The sequence below is a fragment of the Ursus americanus genome, chromosome 8, assembly GCF_024610735.1.
Source record: "Ursus americanus isolate L20-20 chromosome 8, mUrsAme1.1.p, whole genome shotgun sequence".
Taxonomy (NCBI): domain Eukaryota; kingdom Metazoa; phylum Chordata; class Mammalia; order Carnivora; family Ursidae; genus Ursus; species Ursus americanus.
In genome coordinates, this window is record NC_142134.1 from 40,533,713 (window position 1) to 40,551,865 (window position 18,153).

The 18,153-nt window shown below is 38.8% G+C and overlaps 1 protein-coding gene across 1 annotated transcript in view; it reads right to left on the minus strand.

Moving 5' to 3' along the window:
- Positions 1-18,153, minus strand: part of SPMAP2L (sperm microtubule associated protein 2 like) — a 45,204-nt gene that overhangs the window by 19,231 nt on the left and 7,820 nt on the right. The window contains exons 2-3 of the mRNA XM_045815918.2: positions 12,732-12,762; positions 6,124-6,189 (exon numbers count right to left, since the gene is read on the minus strand). Of these exons, the coding sequence (XP_045671874.2) occupies positions 6,124-6,189; positions 12,732-12,762 (97 nt within the window). The remainder of the gene's footprint in view (positions 1-6,123; positions 6,190-12,731; positions 12,763-18,153) is intronic.

An 18,153-nucleotide genomic window follows, 5' to 3' on the forward strand; every position in this document is an offset into this window, starting at 1 on the left:
CCTTGCAGCTTTCCTTGTCCAGATCCCATCATCCCCATCACTGCCAGAGTGATCTTTCTAAACTCCAATCTGATCAAGTCACCCCCTTGTTAAAGGCTCTTTAAAGGTTTCCATTGGCTTTACAATGGAGTCCCAACTCCTTACTGTGGCTTACAAGGTCCTCCACAATTTTGACAAAGAGCACCTGCCACTCCAGCCTGTAAATTCATCCAGGGGAAGGAGTATGACTTAATCTTTTGGAGATTTCCCCTTAGGATAGTTTAGTGGTGTACATGACAGCTGCTCCATCACAGTCTGTGAATGAAGAATGGTGAAAACTGGGAACTCACCTGATGGTGATGTAAAACAGAGTAGAGAGGAGAGGATGACCACAGGAAGAAGAGGCTACAGCAGAAGTCAGGGCCTCAGGTGACGAGGGCCAGAGGGGGAGTGACATTGGGGAAGATAGTAACTCTGTTTCCAAAAGAGAAGACTGATGGATAGAGGTAAGAGCACCACGGAATGGAGAGGAAGATTTCAGGACAAGATGCATCAAATATAACTTAGATACCAAGAATGGAAACGGAAAACAAAAACAAAAACAAAAACAAAAACAAAAAACAATGGGACTTGGCCAGGAAAATATCAGTGGTAATGGAAAAAGTGAAGAGCATCTTAGGGGTAAATAACAAAACTCTGGTGGAGAAAGCCTAAGGGAGTCAGGGATTAGGAAGCAAAGGTGACATATATATAGTTGACCTTTGAACAACGAGGGGTTACGGGCACTGACCCCATGCAGTTGAAAATCTGCATATAACTTCTGACTCCCCCAAAACTTAACTACTAATAATCTATTGTTGACCAAAAGCCTTACTGAAAACATAAACAATGAACATATACTTTATTTATGTATTTTATGCTGTATTCTTACAATAAAATAACCTAGAGCAAAGAAAATGTTATGATTTTCTTAAATCATAAGAAAGAGAAAATACTTTTAAGTACTGTATTTATTGGAAAAAAAATCTGGGTACAAGTGGGCCTGTGCAGTTCAAACCTGTGTTGTTCAATGTTCAACTGTGTATATTGGTATTGTATTTATTGTTTCAAATTCAAAGCAAAAGGTACCTTAGACACGGCAATTATGTCAATACATAATATAGAGTCCTGATGATGACTTCTAGGGACTGAACCTTTATCAGATCATTATCTGCCTGAAAATTTTGGCCATAGGGGTCCTGGGTGGCTCAGTCGGTTAAGTGTCTGCTGTCAGCTCAGGTATGATCCCAGGGTCCTGGGATGGAGTCCCATATCAGGCTCCCTGCTCAGCAGGCAGTCTGCTTCTCCCTCTACCTCTCCCCTGCTCGTGATCTCTCTCTCTCTCTCTCATGCTCTCTCTCTCAAATAAATAAAATAGCTTTTAAGAAGAAAATTTTGGCCATAAAAACTAGAAAACACATAGTATAAAAGTATTGAGAATTATGTAAAAGGCAGGAGAGCCAGCTCAAAGCAAGCTAGAAGGAAAGGATCAGTGGGATGAGAAAGAGCAGAGACTATACAGTTGAGAAAAATGTGGATGTAATGTTCATCAGAAAGTGGGGAGACTAACTGACATGTCAAAGTAACATATTACGCAGATGACTCTCCACTCTATTCTGACAACATTTAAAAATTGCCCATGTTTAGCTGTTACATAGCTAACAATATCAGGGAAATAAATGTTTAATCTTTTACAGTCAACAATGAGGACTTAACCTCAGAGCATACGATTCTTATCCATATTGTACCTGTTTGTTGGATCCATAAGATATAACAATATCTGACACAATCACACCCCTAGAATTCGAGAATAAGGGACCTAGAAGGTCAAGAACTCTCGAGAGTTCTGTTTTCAGTCATCCTTTTCTGAACAGCTAAATCTCTAGTCTTACATATTTCCAGAGTCAGAAAACACAAAACAGCTTTCATTAGTCTATTTCCAGAGTGTTATTGTTCTGAAATTCTTACACCCTCTCCCATTATAACAAATATTTATTTAGCTTTCATCTCAATAACATGCTTTATGTACTTGATGATTTATGAGACAGTCTTTAATCTTTCTTTGTCAGTCTGGCCAACCACAAATTCTTTGAATGTATCCTCATAGGTTCCATTTTTTTTTTCTTTTCTTTTTTTTAAAGATTTTGTTTATTCATTTTAGGGACAGCGCGCACATGTGGGCAAGCAGGGAGGGGCAGAGATGGGGGAGAGGGACAAAGAATCTGAAGCAGACCCCGCACTGAGCACAGAGCCCTACCTGGGGCTCAATCCCACAACCACCAGATCATGACCTGAGCCAAATCCAAGAGTCAGACACTCAACCAAAGCGCCAAGCTGCCTTTTGCAGTTACTCCTTTTTCCAGCTTACTCCTAAAAACAGAACCTAGAAATCATATTTGACTCCTCCTCTCCCTCAGGTTCTTCATTTGTCACTATATCCTATCCATCTCTATCTTGACTCTTTCTTGTAACCCTTAAAGCCACTCTTGTAGGACAAGTCTTCATTATTTCTCTCCTGCATTATCATAATAGCCCCAAATCAATTTTCCTGACTCTAATTCTCCATGCTATCAATGGGACCATACCTTTCTAAAATAGCCATTGTGATATAATGTAAGTAAATGGGCTTTGTGTGCAATGAACATAGATTCAAATCCCAGTTTTGGTACCTGCAGGCTAGGTTACTTAATTTATTTGAGCTCAATTGCCCAACCAAATCACTCCTTCAAATTTTTTAATGGTTTCAAATAGGAGTAGGTTGGAGACGAGTGTTCTAAGATTACTGACAGTTCTAGCAATATTCATTAACACATCTCTTATCAATGCATACCTCTCAACAGTGTATATGTGTATGTACCCATCCATGAAAAAGAGAGAATTTAAAGCATATTATATTCTTAATGTTTAAAAACAAACCGTTTAAAAATTAAATTTTTAGGTTACAGCAAAGTTGCAGGATATAACATTAATATTCAAATTCTACTGATTTCTTATGCACCAGCAATGAACAATGGAAATTTGAAATTAAAAACAAAACACTATTTACATTAGCAACAAAAAATGTAAATACATAGGTGAAAATCTAACAACATAAGTATAAGATCTCTATAAAGAAAACTACAAAACTCTGGTGAAAGAAATCAAAGTAGAACTAAATAAATGGAGAGACAGTCCATGTTCATAGATACAAAGAGCCAATATTGTCAAGATGTCAGTTCTCTCCAACTTGATCTACAGATCCAGTGTCATCCCAATCAAAATCCCAACAAGTTACTTTGTGGATATTCATTCACAAACTGATTCTAAAATTTGTGTGGAGAGGCAAAAGATCCAGAATAGACAACACAATACTGAAAAAGAAAAACAAAATCAGAGGACTGCCACTGCCTGACTTCAAGACTTACTGCAACCCTACAGTAATCAGACAGTGGTATTGGTGAAAGAATAGATAAATAGATCAATGGGAAAATACAGATCCTAGAAATAGATCCACACAAATATAGTCAGCTGATCTTTGACAAAGGATTGAAAGTTATCTAACAGAGAACAGATAGTCTTTCCAACAAATGGTGCTATAAAACTGGATACCCACATGCACAAAAATGAATCTAGAGACACACCTTATACCTTTCACAAAAATTAACTTGAAATGTATCATCTAAATGTAAAACGCAAAACTATAAAACTTCTAGAAGGTAACATAACAGAAAATCTAGGTGACCTTAGATTTAGCAATTGCTTTTTAAACATGACCAAAGCATGATCCATTAAAGAAAAAATCGGTAAGTTGAACTTTGTTAAAATTAAAAACTTTTGCTCTGCAAAAGACACTGCAAAGAGAATAAAAAGATGAGCCACAAACTAGGAGAAAATATTTGCAAGACACATACCTGATGTCTAACAGTCTTACAAGATTGTAACCTGGAACTCAGGTTACAATAACAATACCATATATGGGGTAGCTTATAAACCACAGAAATCTATTTCTCACAATTCTGGGAGTTGGGAAGTCCAAGATCAAGGCATCCGCAGATTTGGTGCCTGTGAGGACCTGCTCTCTGGTTCATAGTCAGACATCTTCTTGCTGTGTTCCCACATTGCTGAAGGAGCAATGGAGCTCTCTGAGGTCTCTTTTATAAGGACATTAGTCCCATTCATGGGTGCTCCATCCTCATTATTTAATCACCTCCCAAAGGCCTTACCTCCTAATACCAGAATATTGAGGATTAAGTTTCAACTTATGAATTTTAGGGGAATATAAACATTTGGTCTATAGCATCTGATAAAAGATTGGTATTCAAAATATACAAAGAACACTTACATTTCAACAATAAGAAAACAAACACCCAATTAAAAAGTGAGTAAAAGAGGCACCTGGGTGGCTCAGTCATTTAGTGCCTGCCTTCAGCTCAGGTCATGATCCTGGAGTCCCGGGATCTAGTCCCGCATCGGGCTCCCTGCTCAGTGGGGAGTCTGCTTCTCCCTTTGACCCTCACCCCACTTGTGCTCTCGCTCTCTCAAATAAATAAATAAAATCTTTTTTTAAAAAAGTGAGTAACAGAGTTGAACACACACTTCACCAAACAAGATATGCAGATGGTAAATAAGCATATGAAATATGCTCAGCATCATGTCATTAGAGAATTAGAAATTAAAACAATGAGAGAGATACCACTATACACCTTTAGAACGGCTAAAATACAAAACACCAAATGTTGGTGGGGATGTGGAACAATAGGAACTATTTTATTCATTGATGGTGGGATTAGTAGACACTTTAGAAGATACTTAGCAATTTCTTACAAACTAAACATATTCTTACCATATGATCCAGAAATTGCATTCCTAGGTGTTTACCCAAATGAGTTGAAAACTTTTATCTGCATGAAAACCTGCACATCAATGTTTATAGCATCTTTATTCAGAATTACCAAAAACTGGAAGCAAACAATATATCCTTCAATAGATGAATGGATAAGCAAACTGTGGTACAACCAGACAATAGAATATTTGCCAGTGCTAAAAACAGATGAGCTACCAAGCAATTAAAAGACATGGAGGAACCTTAAATGTATATTGTTAAGTAAAGGAGGCAATATGAAAAGGTTATATACTGTATCATTTTAACTATATGACATTCTGGAAAGGGCAAAACTATAGATATAATAAAAAGATCAGTGGTTGCCAAGGTTTTGGAGAGGGGAGCACAGAGGGAAAGAGGTGAATAGGTAGAGGACAGGTCATTTTTAGGGGGGTGAAGCTATTTTACATAATACTGTAATGGTGAATACATGACATGCATTTGTCAAAATCCATAGAACTGTACAACACAAAAAGTGAACCCTAATGCAAACTACAGACTTTAGTGAATAATGTGTCAATATTTCTTCAACAATTTTAATAAATGTACCACACTAACACAAGATGTTAATAATGGGGGAAACAAGAGGAGTGGGTAGTAATACAGAAACTCTCTCTGTACTTCTGGCCAATTTTTCTGTAAACCTAAAACTGCTTTAAAAATAAAGTGTATCATTTTTTTAAAGCAATAGTTCAGAAACAAAGGAAAAACTTAAGGCTTTACTCAGGAGCCAAAGAAGAAAAGGGGGGTCCTGTGGCCAAAGATGGGAGCTCCATGGGTCCTACTGGCTGGAGATCCAGAGAACAGTTGTGCTCTAGGAAGAGGCTTAGAGATAGTATGTTGGAAGCAGCAATGCTGAACCCAAAGGATGGACACAAGAGTTTCAAAGTGGTTTTCAAATCTGTCTGCTTATTAGAATCATCTGGGGAGCTTTTAACGCTCCCAAAGCCTAGCCTGGACTCCAGACGAAGTAAATCAGGATTTCTGGGGATGGGGCCCAGGTATCAGTGTTTTAATAGGTCCCCAGGTGATTCCATGGGCAGACTAATTTGAGAACTACTGACTTAGGGTTAGCCTTCCATGTGTTGACTTAAATGAGGGGACAATATTAGTTCAGTAGATTCAGTTGACTAGAGAGTGGATAAACCTGGGATGCAAGGTTAGTGGGCAAGTAAGAATAATACTTACCTATTTAATGTAAGGAACACAATCCTCACAAACAAGACTATGGAATGTTGCCTTACCTATCTGGGGTGCCCCATTGTTTTTTAGGCCTAGAAAGATCTTGGATTCTCTTCCTAGAAAAAAAACTAACAAAAACCAACTGATTAATTCAGAGAGAATGCTTAACCATATTTAAATATGATTATATTAGATAACTCCTACTCAAACAAATCCCATCTTGGTGGGAAAACCCCAAAGCCATATTTGATGTGATTTGAAGAGTACTGAAAGCACAAAGTATTCAAAAATATTGTGGACCCAAAATTCTCACTCCTAAAATCATGAATAGTATAGAACATAGTGAAACAGAGATAATAAATATGCAATAAAACCAAGAGCTTATTATCTCCTGAAGACCCTAGATAAAATGCACACTCAATGGGAAAAATTCTCAATTCTCATATTAAGTTTATTTGTAAATGGCCTGATGGCAATGGACCTGAAGAGATTGCACAGGTAAATTTCAGACAGAATATGTGGCTTTGGGAAAGCTATGAAATAGGCAAAATATGCTTTGAGTACCACTCAACCCCCTTTCTTCCCTACTTTGCTCCTTTGAAGCTTCCCTGATTGTTCTGAACCTACCTATAGCAGACACAGTTTGTGCTCACGTGTTCCTCCACATTTCCAAGCCTCCCTTCAGTTGTTTATTTTTTATTTTCTTTATTTATTTATTTATTTATTTATTTATTTATTTATTTATTTATTTATTTATTTTTTAGAGAGGAAGGGTGTAGGAGCAGGAGGGCAGGGAGAGAGAATCTAAGTAGGCTCCACACCCAGTGTGGAGCCCACCACGGGGCTCAGTCTCACAACCCTGGGATCACGACCTGAGCTGAAATCACGAGTCGGATGCTTAACGGACTGAGTCACCCAGGCGCCCCTCCCTTCAGTTGTTTAGAGCCATGTGAATAGTTACTCTAACTTCTGCAGAAGTGTTGAGTATCAATTCCAGGGCAAGCTAAGAGCTTAAGAGCCTCCTCCACTTCCCTCTTCCCCTGTTGCAATGACTCTGGAAGCCACATATTCCAGACGGCGTGGCGAAAAGACAGAAGAGGCCAGCCATCTCACAATGGACTGTGACATGAGGGAGAAATGAACTTTTATTGCATTAAGTCATTGAGAGTTTTGTATCTTATTTGTTACTGCAGCATTGATTATCCTGTGCAGATTAATATACCACTTATGTTCCTGCAGCTCATATTGTAGCTATTTATGTACTTCCTTGGAGTTTGAAGGGCCCAATAAATAACAACCCTTTTTTGCCCACAATTAGGAACTAACTGAAAAATAGGTACAGAAGTCAGATAAATAGAATAAAAATACTGTCTCTATTATTGATGAAATGGTATTGAAGGGTAGTGTGGATTCCTGACATTCCTGAATTGAACTTGTCCCCCCAAACTGCAAGCCTCCCCCTGCAGAAGCTAAGTTTGCTATGTGACAGAAAGCATATGACAAATATCATTCACTATAGACAGGCAGGTCCCAAAGAAATAGGACCCAGAAGGGGCCAGTTTTCTCTCTCCCAACTCCATCAAATAGAAGTCATTTCCACCCCCCTGAAGAGTCTTTTTTTTTTTTTTTAAGATTTTTTATTTATTTATTTGACAGAGATAGAGACAGCCAGTGAGAGAGGGAACACAAGCAGGGGTAGTGGGAGAGAAAGAAGCAGGCTTCCAGCGGAGGAGCCTGATGTGGGGCTCGATCCCAGAACGCCGGGATCACGCCCTGAGCCGAAGGCAGACGCTTAATGACTGAGCCTCCCAGGCGCTCCTGGAGTATCTAGCTAGCTAGCTAGCTAGCTATATGGAAAAGCATTCTCCCTAAAACTCGCCTGAACTCTTTAATAGACTTTTTTTTAGTTTCAAGTTTTTATTTAAATTCTAGTTAGTTTACAGTGTAGTTTTAGTTTCAGGTGTAGAATTTAGTGATTTATCACTTACATACAACACCCAGTGCTCATCACAACCAGTGCCCTCCTTAATGCCCATCACCCATTTCACCCATCCCCCACCCACCTCCTCTCCAACAACCCTGTTTGTTCTCTATAGTTAAGAGTCTGTTTTATGGTTTGCCCCTCTTTTTTCCCCCCACATTCATTTGTTTGTTTAATTCCACATGAGTGAAATCATATGGTATTTGTCTTTCTCTGACTAATTTTGCTTAGCATAATAATCTCTAGCTCCATCCACATCATTCCAAATGGCAACATTTCATTCTTTTTATATTTTGCAAGTTTCACTCTGCTTGGTGATGACCTGTTTTTGTTGATTTTGAGGGGAGTTCTTGTGCCTCTTAGACTTGAATGCCTGTTTCCTTCCCCAGATTAGGGACGTTATGTTCAAATAAATATGTTCAAATAAACCTTCTGCCCCTTTTCCCCACTCTTCTTTTTCTGGGACTCCTATGATATGGGTATTACTGTGCTTTGTGGAATCGCTGAGTTCCCTAAGTCTGTATTCATGGTCTAATAGTTTTCTTTCCCTCGTCTTTCTAGCTTTCTTATTTTCCATAATTTTATCTTCTGTATCATCTGTTTGATCCTCTGCTTTTTTCATCCTCGTTGTGATTACATCTAGTCTGTTTTACATCTCAGTTATAGCATTTTTTATTTCAGCCTGACTAGTTTTTAGGTCTTTTATTTCTGCAGCCAGGGTTTCTCTGGTGTCTTTTATGCTTCTTTCAAGCCCAGCTAGGATTCTTATGACTGTTGTTCTAAATTCTTGTTCAGTGATATTGCTTACACCTGTTTTGAGCCTAGGAACTTCTAACCATGGAGTGAGAATTCAATAAATGTTAGTTCTTTTTTCCTTTCCCACCCACAATACCTAGTATAACACCTTGTATATAGTCAATGCTCAGCATATGCTAATTGATTTGAATTGAATTGGTATTTAATGGTTTAAAATACATACTTAGGGGCACCTGGGTGGCTCAGCTGGTTGAGTGCCTGACTCTTGGTTTCTGCTCAGGTCATGATTTCATGGGTCAAGAGACCAAGCCCTGCATCAGGCTCCATGGCTCTGGGGAATCTGCTTCAAGATTCTCTCCCTTTGTTCCTCCACCATCACTCAGGTGCATGTTTGCACAGGCACGCACTCTCTCTAAAATAAATAAATCTTTAAAAAAATAAAGAAAATAGGGGCGCCTGGGTGGCACAGCGGTTAAGCGTCTGCCTTCGGCTCAGGGCGTGATCCCGGCGTTGTGGGATCGAGCCCCACGTCAGGCTCCTCCGCTGGGAGCCTGCTTCTTCCTCTCCCACTCCCCCTGCTTGTGTTCCCTCTCTCGCTGGCTGTCTCTATCTCTGTCGAATAAATAAATAAAATCTTTTAAAAAAAAATTAAATAAAAATAAAAAAATAAAGAAAATATAAACTTAGTTTAAGTGCCTTATAAGGGAAAATCATGGAACTATCAGTAAACCTTTCTCACTTGAATAGGTTTCTAGACAAAGAACAGGTTTGAAGTTAGTAAGAACAGTACCTCACCTCCACGCTCTTTTTTCCCCAATGTCTAATACTCTGGACTCTATCTCTGTCGAATAAATAAATAAAATCTTTTAAAAAAAATTAAATAAAAATAAAAAAATAAAGAAAATATAAACTTAGTTTAAGTGCCTTATAAGGGAAAATCATGGAACTATCAGTAAACCTTTCTCACTTGAATAGGTTTCTAGACAAAGAACAGGTTTGAAGTTAGTAAGAACAGTACCTCACCTCCACTCTTCTTTTTTCCCCAATGTCTAATACTCTGGACTCTTCTAATTTCCCCCTTTGCTATTGCAGTTAACCTATCTGCATTTTGTCCCTCAGAACTCTGCTGCTTAATTCACAAGTTTCCAGTCCAAAGTTCTCAAATCCTTAAGGGACCTATGAAGATAATGATGGAAGTCCACAACCTTTAGAATATTTCAAAAGGTCAAATGGAATCCTACACCATCCACAGTCAGGCTGTAGAGGTTACACCAAATACCAAATTTGTTTCTGAATTATACCATCTCCATGTTACTTCATGCTGATAGGACTCTCTGATGATACGCACATCTGCTCTTAATTTTTAAAAAAAATTAATAAATGTAGTTTGTTTTGTAAACAACAACAAAAAACTTTCAAAACATGTGATTGTGGGTAGAGATAACCAAAATATTTTTTGGTGGTAAACATTTGGAATCAGCTACGTAATCAATATGATGCAACCCCCAAGTCATGCCTGTTAATATCTAGAAACAAAGAAGATACTGTTCATTGGCAAAAAAACAAAAAAACAAAACAAAACAAAAAACCTACATCCTTATTCAACAGAAGAAGGGCTTCATCACGTAAGCACCGCATGAGCCCTGCTGAGAGAGCCTGAGCCAACTTTCCAGGGAGGATGGCTAGATGGAGGGAAAGAAAGCCAGAGTTGCAGACAAAACATCTTATATACATTAATCTTTTAAAACAAGTATGCTCTGGCTGCTGTCATCACTTCCAAGCCAAGGTTTCCCTCACTACCTTTTCTTCACTAGCTAAATAATGTTTTTTTAATGTATCATTTTATAGACCAATGACAGTTTCCGAGTTTATTCCTGTAGATGTTAATTGGGTTGTTAGTTCAGTTGGAAATAATCTCATTAACATTTGCTAATTCTGTGTGGAGGTCTAACACCTGTCCTCTTCATTCACTTCTTGTGTATTATGTCACCACAACTACATCTCCACCCTATCTCTTCATCTTAACACAGGCTTCCCCCTTCTTTCACTCCTTGCATTACCTCACAATGTGTAGTCAGGGTCCTAGGCAGAAACAAAAAATGTGGTTGAAGGATTTTCACTCTTGAAAGCAGATTTTTTTAATGAGGATTACATTGCTGTCCCAGTCTCCTGTAGTTTGTCAATAGCTCAGAAAGTTTTTGAAATCCTTATCGTAGGTGCAGAACAATAAATATACCTTTATACAACAATAATGATGGAAATGATTGCAGGTAATACAAACAAATCTCTTTCAGTCAAAATGCTCTTTTACATTTAACTACGTTGTTTATTCAGAAAATATTTTCTTTGCCAATGCCAATAGGCATTCCTATGCCTAAAGGAATAGGCACAGCATATTCCTTTAACAAGAATATTTTTAGACGACGGGGGCAGGGATAAATAATAAAGCAAACATAGTTTCCTCATAGAATCAAGCCAAATTAACCACCCAAACAAGAGCAAGAAGTGGTATAACAATAAGAGAAAAAAATTTTTTTTAAAAAACACTCTCTTCACAGTCTTTTTTTTAAGTATAAAAACTTATCAGGTATAAACTATTTCACTGTCTACTTAGCCACAGGAGAGTTTGCTCACCTGACATACATTTATTTGAAGTACTGTGGTATTTTAAGTGGGTGCTTGGTAACACTATAATGTTAGTTCTACCAGCTCTTCTAACTCAGCCACCACACAACCTCAGGAAAGTGACGTAATTTCTCTGAATTTCATTTTCCCTCAGTAAAATCTAGTTGATTTATCTGCCCTATCAACTTCTCAGGATTCTTGTGAGAAAAAAGAAATTTTTTTTAACTGCAAAGCATTACATAAAGATAAGGTAGTAGTATTTACTGCCTGAAAGAGTTGAGCGGGGAAAAAACAAACACACTAGAAAGCATAGCAAATAAATCCAAAAAACTCTAGGGATGCCTGGGTGGCTCAGTCCGTTGAGCATCAGATTCTTGGTTTTGGCTCAGGTCATGGGATCAAGCCCCACATGGGGCTCCGAGCTCAGCAGGGAGTCCGCTTCTCCCTCTCCCACTGCTCCCCCCCCCCACCATGCTCCCACTCTCTCTCAAATAAATAAATCTTAAAAAGAAAAAAGAAAAGAAAGAGAGATCTCTCCCTATCTCAAGGATAGGGAAAATTTTAAAAAAATAAAAGAAATCCAAAAACTCCAAATAATAACAATAAATGTAAATGTTAAATAATAATAATAAATATGAATGATTTAATCCATTTATTCAAAGAATGGATACAAATAAAATTATTATTATTTACTTCTCATCTATCTGAGCCATTGGTATTAATCTTTGGTATTTCTCTTTAATGATTCTACTCTGTTACCTCTTCTAACTCCATCTTAGGGAAACAAAAAATTAGCATTGATTCTCAGGAGGCATCTGTTCTGTGTACTGTATGTACACACTTGCTTTCTTCCATAGAGAGCACTTTCTTGAAATTTCATTAGCTACTGTGCTTGAGATAGAGATGAGGGGAGATCAGGATATACTGACCCGGAGCTTCACAAAACCTGTGACATGAGACTGTCAATGCAGCATCCCAAGTCCCTTAAAGGTTCAAACCGAGCATGTAACATACACCTAGTATCTAGCAAACAAGTAAAACACTGAGTGAATCTAAGGCGAGTTCTCCTACATCTCAGTCCTCTTCCCCCATCTCACTTCTGAATCACTTAGATCTCGTTTCCTTTTTACACAGGAACTGTCATTAGAAAATGGCCTTACAACCAAGAAAAAGCACAGGAACCCCCAAGATAAAAGGGATAAATGATAAAGGAACCCCCAAAATAGGCTTTTCCTTCAGATGCCCCAGAGTGAGTCTGCCCCATCAGCTAGGTAGTCTGGGAGAAGAGTACTATACCGACAGTCTTACCATTTTCTTGCAATGCCACAGGGACCAGGATCTACAAAAAGAAAAGTAAAAGCAAACATTAGATGCACTAAGAATCAAAGATACGATAAAGATAGCGTCACAAATCAACAGAAAAAGAGATAGTCAAAAAGAATTATCTAGGGGAGTTGCTAAATTAAATATGTCACACCATGTACCAAAATAAATCACAGGTAAATCTAGACGTTAAATGTTTTTTAACTGAATTAGAGCAAAAATAAGAGGATATCTACTTAATCACTAGATTTTAATCTCAGTTAAAGGTGACAAGAGATATACAGGAATAATATAGATTAAAATATTTAAAACTTAAAACTTCTATGTGCCAAAAATTAAAACTTGAAGAGGAAATGAAAATATTTGGCAACAAATATGACAAAGGGTTAATAGTCTTAATACCTGAAGATTACAATAGTATACATGAATAAGAAAAACCCCAGGTATGTGTCAAAAGTTGAATCGACAAAGGACAGAAACTGAATTCATATATGAAGACATAAATGCATATATAAAGATATATAAATAAAAGAAAAAGTTCATGCTTGCTTGTAATCAAAGCAATGTAAGTTAAGAATGAGATTTTTTTTTAACTATAAAATTAGCAGAATAAATTTTGCAGAGGATAATGAAACCAGATGGATAAGATGAGATGAGTACTCTTGGGTACTGCTGGTGGAAATCTAAACTAGTATACTTTATGAAAAATAATTTGGCAGTACAAGTCGGCAAGGCCTATATTCCTTAACCTAATTCTACTTGTAGAAATGTACCCTAAAGAAATTATTCCAGGGGTGCCTGGGTGGCTCAGTTGATTGAGTGTCCACCTTTGGCTCAGGTCGTGATCCCAGGGTCCTGGGATCGAGCCCCACATTGGGCTCCCTGCTCAATGGGGAGCCTACTTCTCCCTTTGCCTGCTGCTCCCCCTGCTTGTGCTTGCTCTCTTTCTGTCAAATAAATAAATGAAATCTTAAAAAAAAAAAGAAATTATTCCAAGTATAGCAAAAATGTATGCACAAAAACGTTTATTGTGGTATCAGTGGAAAATTGGATACACCTGAAATGTCCAAAACAGAAGAAATGGTTAAGCAAATTAAAAATCATGGTTCAGGGGCACCTGGGTGGCTCAGTTGGTTGAGTGTCTGACTTCGGCTCAGGTCATGATCTTGGGGTCCTGGGATCCAGCTCTGTGTTGGGCTCCCCACTCAGCAGGAAGTCTGCTTCTCCCTCTCCCTCTGCCCCACCCTGCTCATACTCACTCTCTCTGTTAAATAAATAAAATCTTTTTAAAAAATGTTTTGGGGCACCTGCGTAGCTCAGTTGGTTACATGTCTGACTCTTGATCTTGGCTGGTCTTGATCTCAAGATCATGAGTTCAGGCCCTGCACTGGGGCCCAGCATGGAACCCACTTAAAAAAAAAATCATGCTTAGTTTTTTGCTAAATGTGGGAAAATGTAGGAGATCATACAGGCCAAGTTATGTAAAGGACTATTATAATAGGCTTCATAAGGACAGTTTGTTCCAGACGGTTTTTTCTTGGGAATTTTTAATCACATCTGAGAGTTCTGAAGTACCACTGCCTACCCTCTGAAGTATTTTGGGTAAAGGAAGGTGGGTGTGCTCTGGCATCAGACAGACATAGCTCAAACCCCAGTTCTGTTAGTCGTACAACCTTGGGCAAGCTGCTTAACTTCTCTGAGACTCACTTTCCCTTCTCAGATAGGAGGGTAATAGGTATGTCTGTATAAAGATTAGTGACATATATGTAGAGTACCCTGCATAGATATGCATGGTGATCAGAATTATCAGTTACAACTCTAGTGTATCAGCGTGGGAGCACTGCAGGAAACACAGCAACCCAGTATTGAGTGGGTTTCTACCATGTGCAGCATGGTACCAGTGCTGAGAGGAACAAAAATAAGTAAGTTCACCTCTCAAGGAGTTTACAGCATAGTAGGAGATAGGTTACAAACTTAAAAAAAAAATAGTAAACAAATTTTTGAATTGGGATATTTTCTATTACTCTACTTGTTTTTAAAGATTTATTTATTTCTTTGAGAGAGAGAGAGAGAGCATGAGCAGGGGGAGGGGAGGGGGGGCGGAGAGAGAGAGAAGCAGACTCCCCCCGCTGAGCATGGAGCCCAGTGTGGAGCCCAATCTCAAGACCCCAAGTTCATGATCTGGGCTGAAATCGAGAGTCAGATGCCCAACCAACTGAGCCACGCAGGCGCCCAATCTATTATTCTATTTTTTAAGGCTAAACTGACTCAGACCTAAGGAAAAGGGGAGAGTAGACTACAAATACGCCCCTTGTGCCCAGTCAGGCTGTCACTCAGCACAGATGCAACACTTGTTCCATGGATTTTTTTGTGTATCCAGCAAGCTTGGTTCCCAGCTTTATATACACAGGTCAGAAAGTCAGTGTAACACTGAATCATTTCTAAAAACACTTCTACAAATACTGATAATATGAATGAATAACACTTTTTCTATTGCCCTTTCATGGTAGCTTCTCCCACAGGTAGAGCTTGCACTCTTTTTTTTTTTTTAAGACAGAGAGAGAGAGGAGGAGAGGGAGAGAGAGAATCTTAAGAGGCTCATGCCCAGTGCAGAGCCTGATACAGCGCTCAATCTCATGACCCTGAGATCATGACCTCAGCCACAATCAAGAGTCAGATGCTTAACCAACTGAGCCACACAGGCACCCCTTGCACTCTTTATTTTAGAAATACTTTTGATGTTATCTTACCAATTGGTGGGATAGAACAGCTCTCAGGTGGCTATTATTAGCTAATGCTCCAAGCAAAGCACTACCACAATGGTTTCCAAACTTGTCTGCACACTGAAGATCACTTGGGGGATCTTTTAAAAAATTGTGGGGCCCAGGTCACACCCTAGACCAATTAAATCCACAATCTTTGGAGGTGGAACACAGGTACTGGTATTTTTTGAAGCAGACAAGTTTGGGCTCTACCACAATATTGTTTAATGGGTAAGACTCCTGGCTCTGGAATCAGACAGGCTGAAACCAAAACCTGGCTCTAACCAGGAGAGAGAGGGAAAGCATTTCAGACAGAGGAGATGGCAAGTGTAAAGGTCCTGAGGTGGAATCAAGCAAAAGGCACAGGAAGACAGCTGCTCAGGGTGGCTGGAGGGAAGGGAGCAAGGGAGAGGACAGTAGGATTTGTGGTTGGGCCAGATCCCAGTGAGCTCTGCAGGAATTTGGCTTTTATTTAAAGGCTACCAGGAGGAAGCTCCCAAAGGATTTTGAGCAAAATGATGGACACCAACTCCCTCTAAGAGATAATCAGAACATTATGGGGGCATTAGGCCCTTTAAATGTCTGTATTTTATTCTGCAGCATCCAAACCACATCACTCACGTTGCCACCTACAGCTAAAAAATGGGATGGTCTAAGCCATTTGATGGAGAAGGCTGCCATCTGCTGGGAGAGAGCCTGATGAAACCTATTCTTCCCCCATGGCAGTAGTGAGGCATTGTTCACTGTGAGTCCCATTGCAAGCACAATAAAGCATTTTGTAACATATAAGGATGAAATGTCTAAGTAAAACTGTTCTCCACTTTGCCCTCTATCCTGCCTCCAAAGGAACCCATGTTTGAGATGTTCAGCCTCTAGTCCTGAGTTGTACTGAATGGGGTACCACTAGACCTACCAAAAAAAAGCAGGGAGCACCTCTCAGAATAGATCTAGGGGGCACACGAAGAGAGGGTAAGAGAGAGGCAAGCTGGAACTTGAGAGAAATAGGAGAGGTATTTTTGGAGATTAGCTGTCATGAGGATTGGAACTTGGGAAGAACGATGATGCCTCAAGAGCATTTTTAGCAGGTTTCACTCTATGTTCAATGGTATAGTTGCCTGTAAGATACTATTCAGTAAGACCTACTTTAGTTTTCAAGGCTTTTTGAAGTAAAATTTGTGCTTGTTTTATGTGCACTATTGTTCTGGAGATTGGTCATAAAGCAGTCCACTTCTATTTTGGGTATGACTATGTAAACAAACAATGAGATGTTCTTTGATATGATGTAATAAGCTATGTGATCCGTCACTATTGTTCATTCTTCTTGCTCTTCTCCTAGGTACGGCTCCCTAGCACTGTGCTCCCCACTGCCTTAGCTCAGGGACATTGGGCAAGAGATAGGAGAGCGTAGGAAAGGGTTTTGCTTGAGGTTGAGAAAGCAGAGACAGAAAAAGGACAAGTCCTTCCATCTAGTTAGATGACAACAACAACAGAAACCAGGGACTTCTGTGCAAACTAGAGGTCAAAACTATTACATCCTCTAACTATAAAGCTGTGCCTCCTCTCACACCTACACTTTTGTGACCCTTTTTCTCAAATTTCAAATCTATTTTTCATGTTCATTTTTACCCAATTTCATCTATGTGAGACAGCACTGGCAACTTGGGTAGCTGCTAAGAAAGCTGGATTTATAACTTACACCAAACACCAGGATAAATTCTGAATGGATCAAAGATTTAAATATTTTTTTAAAAGATTATAAAAGAAAACACATGGGTAATTCCTTCATAACCTAGAAGTGGAAGAAGGACTTTCTAATTATGATTCCAAAAAGCCATAAAAGTAATGTTTGATAGATTTTACTATAAAAATATTTTTGTGGCAAAACAAAATGAAATAAAAACAAGCAAAGACAAGGAGACCACCAACAAACAGAAAAAAAAAGGTCATACATATCCCAGACAAAGGGCTAATCTCCTTGTAAGCAAGAAAAATACTTAGCAAGTCAAAAGGAAAATAGTCAAAGGACATAAGAAAATATATATATCAAAAAAGATGCTTAATGTCATACAGATAGTGAGATAAATGCAAATTAAAACTTAATTGACACACTAGTTTTTCATCAATTAGATTTTCTTTTTTTTTTTAAGATTTTATTTATTTATTTGAGAGAGAGAGAGAGAGAATGAGAGCAAGCACAAGCAGGGGCAGAGAGAGAGGGAGAAACAGACTCCCCACTGAGCAAGGAGCCCAATGTGAGACTCGATGCCAGGACCCTGGGGTCATGACCTAAGCCAAAGGCAGATGCTTAACCGACTGAGCCACCCAAGAGCCCACATCAATTAGATTTTCAAAAGGCCTTAAGTCCAACCACACACTACAATGGTGAGGCTATAGAGAACAGACACTTCCATTGCCACTTTCATTGGGCGTACAAAATAACATCAACTCCCACGGAAGGCCATTTTGTTAAATCAGAGTTCCAGATGTGTTTACCCTCCAGCATCCCACTTCTGGATATTTATTCTACAGATACACCTGTATGACGTGTACTAAACGACATCATGTACAGATTTATCTACTGCAGCACTGCTTGTAATAATAGCAACATCCAGGAACAAATGAGGTGTTAAACTCGTAGTGGCACA